This window comes from Myotis nattereri (assembly GCF_964212035.1).
Source record: "Myotis nattereri genome assembly, chromosome: 9".
Taxonomy (NCBI): Eukaryota; Metazoa; Chordata; class Mammalia; order Chiroptera; family Vespertilionidae; genus Myotis; species Myotis nattereri.
The window spans coordinates 69,493,517-69,506,405 of NC_138084.1; the positions used below are offsets into that span (position 1 = coordinate 69,493,517).

At 43.1% G+C, this 12,889-nt stretch overlaps 1 protein-coding gene across 1 annotated transcript; it reads right to left on the reverse strand.

The window, feature by feature from the left end:
* Nucleotides 1-1,695: 1,695 nt before the first annotated feature.
* On the reverse strand, nucleotides 1,696-3,285 carry LOC308524885 (importin subunit alpha-1-like; the record flags this gene model as incomplete). The annotated part of the gene is made up of 1 exon (XM_081099488.1): nucleotides 1,696-3,285. The coding sequence occupies one exon, from the start codon at nucleotides 3,283-3,285 to the stop codon at nucleotides 1,696-1,698; it is 1,590 nt and encodes a 529-aa protein (XP_080955614.1).
* Nucleotides 3,286-12,889: the final 9,604 nt, after the last annotated feature.

The window sequence follows — 12,889 nt, forward strand, 5'->3', positions numbered from 1 at the left end:
GATTGGGTTGTTTAAGGCTCGGAAGAAGACTGACAAGCAATGATAGCGAGCATAGCTATAAACATAGTGGTTGGAGTGCACAAGGAGCCTGGTTCCTGTAGAAGGCTTCGGGCCTGTTCAGTCAAGGGATTTCAGCTGTCCTCAAGTCTGTGGTTTGGTTGTCCTTGTTGATCTGGCTAGCGAGCGGCGTCATTGGCGATGGGCTTCCCGAAGCTTCAGCGAGTTGAAGGGCTTCATCAAAGGGTCCATCAGGGCTGCTCTTGGTGGTGGTGTCGGTGTTCGGGGAGGAGCCAGCTGTGCCCTCTGGGTAAGCTGATATGGAAGATACTAGGGAGGAGGGGGAGGAGGAGGAGGAGGAGGGGGAGGAGGAGGAGGAGGAGGAGGAGATGGAGGGTAGTAGAGAGAAAAAGAAGAGAAAGCAAAAGAACTACAAGGCATGGAAGTGTTTAGAAAAAAAGAGGGAGAAGAAAGGGAAGAAGACAACATCCTGACACAGCCCTTTCCTTCAGCTGCCCCTTTCCCTATGGTCCAAGGTAGAAATGGGAAACAAGTCCTGTTGCACAGTGACAGGGCAGCTGCTGTCAGCCAGTCTTTGACTTTACCTGGGTTCCGATGTGAGCTGGGTGTGGTTTGCGAAGCAGCCATGGGGGTAGGAGACCTCCCTCAGAAGGGGTGACGGTTCAGGCCTCTGCAAAGTTGGGGGGAGGCGCGGTGAGGGTCTGTGCCCCACCTCTGTTGACCCCCAAGTTGTCTCCTAATGGCCCCGCTGTGACTGTGTCTGTCTTAGGTTGTTCCTTCCCTGAGGAATATTACCATCTCTGGCTAACCAGCCATCCTCCGGGGCCAAGCAGGGTGATCTGAGGTGTGCAGATGAGGGATGGGGCAGCGCGCCCCTTCAAGAGGTTCAGTTCTGTCTCCTTGGTAGCCTATGCCCCCATGCCGTCCATGCCCAGCACCTGCCTTGGGCTCCCCTCGCCTGCCAACGGGGTCACATCTCGTTGGGAACCCAGGATTCTTCTCCGGGGAGGGCCCAGCACACCCCATTGGGCGAGAGACAGATCCATGGCACCGGCCACCACGAGGCCTCAACCTCAGCGTGAACAGCCCGCTCATGGCTGCACATCTGCTGCAGATGGGCACTGGTCAGGTGTGAACTACCCGCCTGGCACTTTGTTAAGGGTTTTGTTTTTGGTTTTGGATTTTTTTTTTTGGGGGGGGGGGTGGAATTTAATCTTTATTTACAGGAGACTGCAAGATAGGAAATTCCACATAGGAGAAACTCACAGAGAGTAGAAGCTTCATACAGTATGTACAGTTTGGAACTGTTCAAGTATAGATTCATTGTAAAAAGTGCTACAACAACAAACCACATTTAAAAAGAGTTCTTTTTTAAAAACAAAAAATTTATTGATCTTTCACAGGGAGGAAGGGAGAGGGATTGAGAGCCAGAAACATCGATGAGAGAGAAACACCGATCAGCTGCCTCCTGCACACCTCCCGCTGGGGATGTGCCCACACCAACGCGCATGCCCCCGACAGGAACCGAACCTGGGACCCTTGAGTCCGCAGGCTGACTCTCCATCCACTGAGCCAAACCAATCAGGGCTTAAAAAGAGTTCTTAGTAGAGAAACAGTAAGACGTACTTATACCAAACATAGTACACAACAAACAACTCTATGCCTCAGTTGTACAATCTAAAAGTTAAAGGTCCCAGGAGTGCCATCCCGAACTTGGGACGTGTAACCTTCAGAGGTAGTTTCTGGCACGACATTTTGATCTTCCTGTTCCTCTACAGAAAAATATTTCTCAATCAAGTTTAGTGACGCTTCGTACACAGACTCATTTTTATGGTTTTGTAGAGCTTCAATTTTGTCCAAACCTCCACATTCTTCAATCATTGTACTTAGTTTCTCAGTTTCACCTAGTTTCTCAGCAGCCTGGAATATATTGGAAATGGCATCCAGAATAACCATAATAATTTTGGTATCTTTTGCAGTTAAGAGGCTCATCAGTGGTTCTATTATGCCACAATGAACGAGGTATACAATCTGTTCAACTGTTCCACCACTTGTATAGTTGCTCACAGCCCATACAGCTTCCTTTTGTGTCTGAAAGTCCGCCTTAGCAAGAACAACAATGAGGAATGGGACTAATCCATGATTCACAACTTGCTGTATCTGGTCCTGGCGGCCAGTTGTGATGTTTGACATGGTCCGTGTAGCTTCCTTCTGAATTTTAGTTTTCGAGTTCATCAGTAGGCTGGGAAAGATGGCAAGTGCTCCTGCATCTATTACAACCTGCGTCTGTTCATACGTCCCAGCGGCAATATTTCCTATGGCTCTTAGCGCAGGAGTCACAATTGGCAATTCAGTAGCTCCTAGGAGCTTCACAAGTTGGGGCACAGCTCCTGTTTTCACAACCATTTCAATCTGTTCATGTGGACCAAGAGTAAGGTAGGAGATGGCCCAGCAGCTATCTGCTAATACTTCTGGATCATCATGATGCAGGAGACGAACTAAAGTTGGAAGAATCTTCTCAACAGCATCTAATGGGGGTACAGCATTCTTGTGGCGACAAAGGTTTAAAAGTGTCCAGGTCAGTTTACGTAAGTAACCACATGCTAAAGACGACATATCAGGAACTGCAAGAAGAGCCAACAGTGGGTCAACTGCACCATACCTGATAACCAAGTCTCGGAAAACTGAACCATCACCTGCAATATTTCCTAGAGCCCATGCGGCTTGTTCACGGATGTGAGCGTGGGGAGATGCCAACAGAGAAATGAATGCTGGAATAGCACCTCCATCTACTACAGCCTTGGTCTGTTCCGAAGTCCCGGAAGCAATGTTAGTGAGGGCCCAAGCAGATTCAAACTGGATGCGACTAGAGTCACTTCTGCCCAAGAAGGACACAAATTGTGGGATCAAACCAGCCCGGATGATGTTGTCTATGGGTGGCTGTTTTCCCCTAGAAAGCAGTTTCCTTGCAGCCTGAGTAGCTTGGAGCTGGCTTCCCAAATTGTTGCTATTTATGCCTTTGACAATGTCCTCAACAGACCAATTTACAGTGCCCTGGTTGTTTCGGTTTCCCTGCAGTGGAGACGTAGCATCATCAGGAAAGAAGCTCACATTTCTTCTTTTCAGCATCTGGTCATCCTTCTTAGCTTTCCTCAGCTCCACATTAACTTCTATTCGGCGCTGCCTCATTTCTGTACTGTCTTTCCCCTTGTTCTTGAATCTGTTAAGGCGGGCAGCTGGTGAATTAGCATTCTCGTTGGTGGACATGGTTAAAAGACAAAGGGAGAAGCTCCACACAGGCACTCAGGCCGCTCACAGGAGACTCGTGAGCGGAGGACGGGCTGCGGTTCGGTTGCTCCGAGAACGTCTACAGTGGCTCAGCTCTCAGACGGTGTGTTGGGGTCCAACCCCAGCAGGTCCAGGGGTTCCCAAAGGTGTGGACAGAGTCGGTGAAGAATGAAGGACACGGAGACAGTGTTCAGTTGATCAGCAGCCTAGCCAGGATCTCCAGCCAAGTTCTGTCCAGGATCTCCAGCCAGGTTCTGTGTTTTAGTGTCTTGTTACATCCGTATTTATACCAGTTGATTTTAATCCTATCAATGTCTATTCCAAAGGTTAGGGCGTCTCTCTTCTCCATTCCAGGGATTAAAGATTATGTAGCTTAAGCATGATTGTTCGTTGTTAAAGTGATTAACCACCCGGCTGGCACTTAGTTAAATTGTTTTATTCCCTCCCTAACTTCAGGGAAAAATCCCTACCTGGGGAAACAACCTTTCTCAGAGAGGTGACCTTGGTTAAAACACATAGTGCCAAGGAGGGGAGAAAACACATTAAGAACAGTATGCCATATGCGCCAGGTCCCTTGAAACATATGCTGAGCAGAAGTTCCTTCCCTGCAGTGACTGTGTCAAGCAGCAAGGATGGACCGGCTTCCGGCAAATTCCCCCTTTTTTATTTTTTAAATGATGGTGCATGTAAATCTGCGGCCACCTCTTGGATTGGGTTGTTTAAGGCTCGGAAGAAGACTGACAAGCAATGATAGCGAGCATAGCTATAAACATAGTGGTTGGAGTGCACAAGGAGCCTGGTTCCTGTAGAAGGCTTCGGGCCTGTTCAGTCAAGGGATTTCAGCTGTCCTCAAGTCTGTGGTTTGGTTGTCCTTGTTGATCTGGCTAGCGAGCGGCGTCATTGGCGATGGGCTTCCCGAAGCTTCAGCGAGTTGAAGGGCTTCATCAAAGGGTCCATCAGGGCTGCTCTTGGTGGTGGTGTCGGTGTTCGGGGAGGAGCCAGCTGTGCCCTCTGGGTAAGCTGATATGGAAGATACTAGGGAGGAGGGGGAGGAGGAGGAGGAGGAGGGGGAGGAGGAGGAGGAGGAGGAGGAGATGGAGGGTAGTAGAGAGAAAAAGAAGAGAAAGCAAAAGAACTACAAGGCATGGAAGTGTTTAGAAAAAAAGAGGGAGAAGAAAGGGAAGAAGACAACATCCTGACACAGCCCTTTCCTTCAGCTGCCCCTTTCCCTATGGTCCAAGGTAGAAATGGGAAACAAGTCCTGTTGCACAGTGACAGGGCAGCTGCTGTCAGCCAGTCTTTGACTTTACCTGGGTTCCGATGTGAGCTGGGTGTGGTTTGCGAAGCAGCCATGGGGGTAGGAGACCTCCCTCAGAAGGGGTGACGGTTCAGGCCTCTGCAAAGTTGGGGGGAGGCGCGGTGAGGGTCTGTGCCCCACCTCTGTTGACCCCCAAGTTGTCTCCTAATGGCCCCGCTGTGACTGTGTCTGTCTTAGGTTGTTCCTTCCCTGAGGAATATTACCATCTCTGGCTAACCAGCCATCCTCTGAGGCCAAGTAGGGTGATGTGAGGTGTGCGGATGAGGGATGGGGCGGCGCGCCCCTGCAAGAGGTTCAGTTCTGTCTCCTTGGTAGCCTATGCCCCTGTGGCCTCCATGCCCAGCGCCTGCCTTGGGCTCCCCTCGCCTGCAAATGGACTGTGAGAAAAGGGTCCCTCTTGACACAAGGGGCATAGGCTTGTGGGGCCACTATAGGACAAGGGAGGAATGGCCTGTCAGCATGTTGTCCAGGGACAGGCTTCTCAGCCCAGGATGTCAGGCTCTTGGCACAAGACATTTGCACGTATGGGGCATATACCAGACACTCCCAGTCATGGCAGAAAAGGGAAGTTCCCTTCCTGGAACAGTAGGGTATGGAGATTCTAAAAAAGGTTGTGTTCAGGAGAGAAAGAGAAGGCCAAATAAATAGCAAACAAGTAGTCAGATTAAAAAACAAAAAAAAGAAAGAAAAAGGAAAGGAGATGTGGGGCAAAGGTGGGACATATGGACAGACAAAATTGAGGCACATGTGATCCTCCCAATGGACAGGTGGTTCCAGCTCAGGGCTGCACATCTGCTGCAGACGGGAACTGGTCAGGTGTGCAGTCTCCCAGGGGTGACAGTACCCAGGAGGGAGACAGAGGCTGCTCCTTCTGGAAAGATACAAAACACAACCTCTTTCGCACATCATCACTAGATCTGGTAAAACTCTTGTCTGGTTTGTGCATCCTCCTACCAGGCTGAGTCGGCAGAGGCTATTGTACAGGAGGCCCATTGCCTTTTGGCTGCTGTACAACCCTCTGCATTGTATTTTTTAAAAGTTTAACATATCCAAAGCAGGCATTAAAAAGAAAAATCCCAAACGCTCTCTTGTATCCATTTTAAGAGTAGGATTGGCTCTTTCCGCTATTACATGAGTCCTGATCTATCACCCCAGGGAGAGCTTGCCAATCCTGCACTTTCCTGGGGTGGAAAGGCTGCAGTGGGGTTAAGGATAAGGCTCCTTGGGCCTACCTTCTCCCACGCCTTTACATTTACCTTTCCTTCCTCAGAAAAGTTTGGACATACTTCTTAAATAAAGCATTCCGTCTGACTGAGAGTAACCTTAACTCCTCTGCTAGCACGCATATGTGTTAAAAGATCAATACAGAGTCTTCTTTCTTTGGACTCAGTATGGGACATCTTCTCAATCTAAGTTCTGTACTATCCACCTTCTTACCCTACTTATCCTCTATAGGGGGGTCTGCAGCACCCTGGTGGAGTCCTATCCGTCTCGAGTGTGGGGATTCTCAATGGGTGGGAGGGCTTACCTAGGGTAATCCTGTTCCAGGGGTTCCCAAAAGTGTGGACCTAGTCGGCGAAGTAGGAATGACATGGAGACAGCGTTCAGTTGATCAGCAGCCTAGCCAGGTTCTCTAGCCAGGTTCTAGCCAGGATCTCCAGGCAGGTTCTGTCAAGACAAAACATTTTTATAACTGTTTTAAGCTCTAACTGGTTTGGCTCAGTGGATAGAGCATCAGCCTGTAGACTGAAGGGTCCCAAGTTCGATTCCAGTCAAGAGTATGTACCTTGGTTGTGGGCACATCCCCAGTGGGGGGTGTGCAGGAGGCAGCTGATCAATGTTTCTCTCTCATCGATGTTTCTAACTCTATATTCGCCTCCCTTCCTCTCTGTAAAAAATCAATAAAATATATTTTTAAAAAACTGTTTTAAATATACTCAAAGCCTAAAAAAGCAAATAAACAAAGAACTCAAGAAAAGCATGAAAATGATATGTGGGGAAAAAAATACTATCAACAGTGAAATAGAAAGTATATAAAAAGGGACCAAAAAGAAATTTGGAACTGAAAATAAATAAATAAATAAATAAACCAATTGATAATTTACTTAAGGGATTCAATATCAGATTTGAGCAGGTAAAGGAAAGTATTAATGAGCTTAAAGATAGAGCACTTAAAATTACCGAGTTTGCATAACAAAAAGAGAAGAGAATGAAAAAAGTAAAGAGAACCTGAGACTTGTGTAACAGCATCAAGCTGACCAAGGTTCATATTATAAAAGTTCAAAAAGAAGAGAAAGAAAAATAGCAGATAGCTTATCTAAAGAAATTATGGCTAAAGATTTCAAATTTTGATGAACGAGTTGAATCTACTCATTGTGCTTCTTAAAAAGCACAATTAAATCAAACTTTTGAAAGATAAAGACAAAGAGAGAATCTTAAAGACATCAAGATAAAGAAACTTGTCATATACAAGGGATTTTTAATAGGTTATTAGCAGATTTCTCAGCAGTAACTTTACAGGTCAGAAGGCAGTGAGATGATATATTTAATGTGCTAGGTAGGGAACCTGACAACAAAAGATTCTACATCCAGCAAAACTGTTCTTCAAAAAATAAAGAAAAAATTAAGACTGTTCTCAGATAAAGAAAAATTGAAATTTCATTATGATTGGGCCTGTCATACAATAAATGCTTAAGGGAGTCCTTCAGGTTAAATGGAAAGATGCAGATGTTAACTTGAAGTCATATGAAGAATCCTAGCTATTTTGGCTAAGTGGTTAGAGTATTGGCCTGAGATAGATGAAGGGTCACAGGTTCAGTTCTGGCCAAGGGCACCTACCTCAGTTGCAGGCTGGATCCCTGGCCTCAGTCCTGGTGTGTGCAGGAAGCAACCAATTGATGTGTCTCTCTTACATGGATGTTTCTCTCTGTGTGTCTCTCCCCCTCTCTTCCACTCTCTCTAAAAAAATCAATGGGAAAATAACCACGGGTAAGGATTTTAAAAAATAATAATAAGACATATGAAGATATAAAGATCTCTAGTAAAGATAAATAGAAGGGCAAATATTAAAACCAATATTATTGTGATTTTGATTTGTACCTACTTATTTTCTACAGGATTTAAAAGAAAAATAGATTAAAAGTAATTATATAAATTGATGTTACTGGATACACAATGTAAAAAGATGTAATTTGTAGTAACAATAAAAAGGTGGGAAAGAGAGTTACATAGTAGATTTTATATATGATGGAAGTAAAGTTGGTTTCAATTCAAAATAGATTGTTATAATTTTATGATGTTATATAGTCCTCCTGGTAACCATGAAAAACATAGCAATAGAATACTCACAAAAGAAAATAAGAAGAAAATCAAAACATGTTGCTAAATAAATGAACATCAAGAAAGAAAGTAATGGAAGAAATGAAAGAGAAACTGTAAAACAAAAAACAAATTACAGAATGGCAGAAGAAATCCTTCCCTCTAAGTAATTGCCTTAAGTATAAATACGTTAAATTATACTATCAAAAGACAGATTGTACTAAAATCTATTAGTGAACCATCTATGTGCTATTTATAAGAGATTCACTTTACATCTAAGAACAATAGTAAATTAAAAGTGAAAGGATCAAAAAAAGATATTCCATACAAGCAGTAATCAAAAGAAATCTGATAATAAAAAGATATGAAAATTGACTCTAATTCAAAAACTGTTACAAGAGACAAAGAAGGACAATATCCTATATAATAAAAGGGCAATATGCAAATTGACCCTAATGGAGGAACAACCAGAACGACTGGCTGCTATGATGCGCACTGACCACCAGGGGGTAGATGTTCAATGCAGGAGCTGCCCCCTGGTGGTCAGTGTGCTGCCACAGGGGAGGTCCGTTCAGCCACAAGCCAGGATGATGGCTGTGAGAGCAGCAGTGGTGGTGGGAGCCTCTCCTGCCTCCACAGCAGCGCTAAGGATATCCGACTGCAACTGTCAGTCGGACAGCCCCCGAGGGTTCCCAGGCTCACAGAGGACTATCTGACTGCCAGCTTAGGCCCGCTCCCCCTGTGAGAGGGCACAGGCCGGGCTGAGGGACACCCCCAAGTGCATGAATTTTCATGCATCGGGCCTCTAGTATAATGATAAAAAGGATTATTCACCAAGAAGTTATAACAGCAATAAACATATAAGCACCAGAGTTACTAAATATATGAAGCAACCATTAATAGAAGTAAAAGATAAAATAGAGAGCTTTACAATAATGTTGGAAACTTAAATATCCCACTTTCAATAATGGGTAGGACAAACAGAAAGAAAATAAGTAAGGAAACATAGGATTTGAACAATACTATAAAACAATTGGACAAACCACTTCAAAAATACAACTAAAACACAAAACAGACATCATCAAGAACCACAGGAAGGCTGGCTGAGGGGAAATTCTACAACTGGAAGGAAAGAGAAAAGCACACAGACTCAGAGGAGGTGCAGAAGTAAAGTGCAGAGGTACAGAGGGGCATGCAGAAAGGGCTGGCAACTGAGGACACAATTGTCTTTTCAATTGGGAGGGAGTCTCAAGCTCCTGACTGCTCTGAACTCCAGTTCCTGGCAAGTCTCTGGGGACCCAGACTCATATGGGGAAGAAACTGGAAGGTCTGGCATTGGTCAAAACTCGAGGGCAGCTTTCCTCTCAGAGGTGCTTGCAGCGATTACTGGGGCACTGAGACCCAGGGCCTCTTAGAGTAGGACTGAGGAGCAGCCATAGCTGCTTTCTCCACCCTGTTGAACCCCGGAGACCCCGCCCCACCCAAGCTGTGCACAGAGGCTTTTGCATATGAAAGGCCTGGCCCTTTGCAATCTGAAAATTACCTAACAAACTGCAGCTGGGTCAGAGTGACCCAGAACTTCCAAAAGAAGGCCCAAGGCCCCACAGCAGCATGCATTGCTTCACAGCTGGGCCCCATCTGGGCACCTCCAAACCCCAAACAAAGAAGAGGAATCTGCAGATCTCTCCAGAGCTCCTGCTGGGTAGCCTGAGGCAGAGGCTAAATTAGCACCTCCTTAGAGAACCAAGAGCCAGTGTACCCAGTGGTCAGAGTGGGACCATCCAGATTACAACTCCACAGATCCATAAGGGACACATTCAGGGGGCAGACTCAGTGAGCACCAAAGCCCCACTGAAGCAAGTCTTGCCCCAGAAGGGTGTCTCCAGCACAGAAGTTCTCCCACTGCAGACACAGCTGATTCTCACAGCCAATTGGCCTGGAGGTCAATTGCTCCCAGTGATACCTACAACAATCAAGGCTTAACTACAAGAAGACTGTGCACAAAGCCCACAAAGGGGTGCACCAAGAGTGTCCACCTCAGGTAATTGGGGAGGCTGAGCCACTGGGCTCTATAGGATACCTAGCATAGAAAGCCACTCTACCAACACAGGGAAGCATAAAAAATGTGGAGACAAAGAAACAGGTCACAAATGACAGAAATGGAGGAAAGAAAACTACTGGATATAGTGTTCAAAACCACACTTATAAGTTTTTTCAAGAATTTTCTAGAAACTGCCAATAAATTCAGTGAGACCTTCAAGAAATCTAGTGAGGCTCTCGAGATTATGAAAAAGGACCAACTAGAAATTAAGCATACACTGACTGAAATAAAGAATAATATACAGAGTTCCAACAGCAGACTCGAGGATCGCAAGAATCAAGTCAAAGATTTGAAATATGAAGAAGCAAAAAACACCCAACCAGAAAAGCAAAAAGAAAAAAGAATCCAAAAATATGACGATAGTGTAAGGAGCCTCTGGGACAACTTCAAGCATGCCAACATCTGAATTATGGGGGTGCCAGAAGAAGAGAGAGAGCAAGATATTGAAAACCTATTTGAAGAAATAATGACAAAATTTCCCCTACCTGGTGAAAGAAATAGATTTACTAGTCCAGGATGCACAGAGAATCCCAAACAAACGGAATCCAAAGAGAACCACACCAGGACACATCATAATTAAAATGCCAAGAGCAAAAGACAAACAGAGAATCTTAAAAGCAGCAAGAGAAAGAAACTCAGTTACCTACAAGGGAATACCCAAACGACTGTCACCTGATTTCTCAACAGAAACTATGCAGGACAGAAGGGAGTGGCAAGAAATATTCAAAGTGATGAATACCAAGAACCTACAACCAAGATTACTTTACCCAGCAAAGCTATCATTCAGAATTGAAGGTCAGATAAAGAGCTTCACAGACAAGGAAAAGCTAAAGGAGTTCATCACCACCAAACCTGTATTATATGAAATGCTGAAAGGTATCCTTTAAGAAGAGGAAGAAGAGGAAAAATGTAAAGATACAAATTATGAACAACAAATGCACATCTATCAACAAGTGAATCTAAAAATCAAGTGAATAAATAATCTGATGAGCAGAATAAATTGGTGAATATAATAGAATCAAGGGCATAGAAAGGGAATGGACTATTTTGGGGAGGGAAAGGGGGGTGGGGGATGCGGAAATAGACTGGACAAAAATCTTGCACCTATGGATAAGGACAGTGGAGATGGGGTGGGTAAGGGTAGAGGGTGAGTTGGGATCCAGGTGGAGGGGAGCTATGGTGCCGGGGGGGAAGAGGAACAACTCTAATAATATGAACAATAAAGATTTAATTTAAAAAAAGAAAAAAAAGCAATTGGACATATAAACATATACAGAACATTCCATTTAACTATAGAATATACATTTTTCTCAGTGCACATGGAACATTCTCCAGAATAGAACATATGTTAGGTAACAAAACAACTCTTAATAAAAAAAAGAATGGATCACACAAAATATCTCGTCCAATTACAAGGAAGGACAGCTAAAAATCAAAAGCAGAAGAAAAATAAGAATATCCACAATTACATAAATATTAGCAACACACATTTAAACACAATATGTCTTAGAAGAAACTCACAAGAAGAAAATCACAAGAAATTAGAAAATACCTTTATACAAAGGAAAATAAAAACAAAACACAAAAATGTATGGGATACAGGGAAGGTAGTGCTAAAAAGGACATTTATATTATAAAAGAGGAAATATCTCAAATCAACAATCTAATGTTTTACCTTAAAGAACTAGAAAAAGAAAACAGACTAAACTCAAAGCTCCAGAAGAGAAAGATTATATATTAAAGATAAATAATATATAGAATTGAAAAACAATAGAGAAAATAAACAAAACCAAAAGTTTATTCTTTGAAAAGACCAATAAAATTGGCTAACCCCTGTTAGATCAATTTAAAAAAATTGAGAAGACTCTAATTATGAAAATCAGAAATAAAAATGAGGACTTTACTACTGATCTTACAGAAATAAAAAGGATTATGAGTAATTACTATGAGAAATTATACACTAAAAAGTTGGATAGCCTAAATGAAATAAACAAATTCATAGAAACATACAGTCTATCATGACTGAATCATGAAGAAAGAAAAAATTGAAATACACCTATAACTAGTAAGGAGATAGAATCAGTTACCAATACCAAAAGCCTCTCAACAAATTAAAAAAGTCAGGATGGCATTACAGGAAAAGAAAGGTGAGATTTTCTTCTCTTTTACAGTTGTTTAATATCCCATTATGTTAATATACCACAGCTTCTTTATCTACTATTCTACTCGTGGGTACTTGTTTTTGCCCATTTTTAAACTGAATTGTGCATTGCATTGTAGGAATTCTCCACATATTCTGGATATTAATCTCATTTCAGATATACGATTTGTAAATATTTTTTCCCATTGTGTGGGGTTTCTTTTAATCTTTCTTTTTAGTGCCTATTGATATACAAAAGTTTTCATTTGAAGTTTTGATTTGAAGTTTATTTTTTCTTTTGTTAGCTATACTTTTTAGTATTGTACCTAAGAAATCATTGTACCTTTTGTGAAAGCATGGATGAACCTGGAGGGTATTATGCTAAGTGAAGTAAGTCAGTGAAAGAAAGAAAAATACCATATGAATTTACTTATATGTGGAATCTAATGAAAAAAAATAAACTAACAAAAAATAGAAACAGACTCATAGATAAAGAAAACAGAGTGATCGCTGTCAGAGGAAAGGGATAGGAGGGCTGGGTAAAAAACGTTAAGGGATTAAGAAAAAAAAATTCATAGAAAACAGTATGCAAATTACCAGAGTGAAAATGGGGTGGAGGGAGGTAGAATAGGGTAAAGGGGGATAAATGATGATGGAAGGAAACTTGATTAGGAATGGGGAACATGCAATACAATATACAGATGGT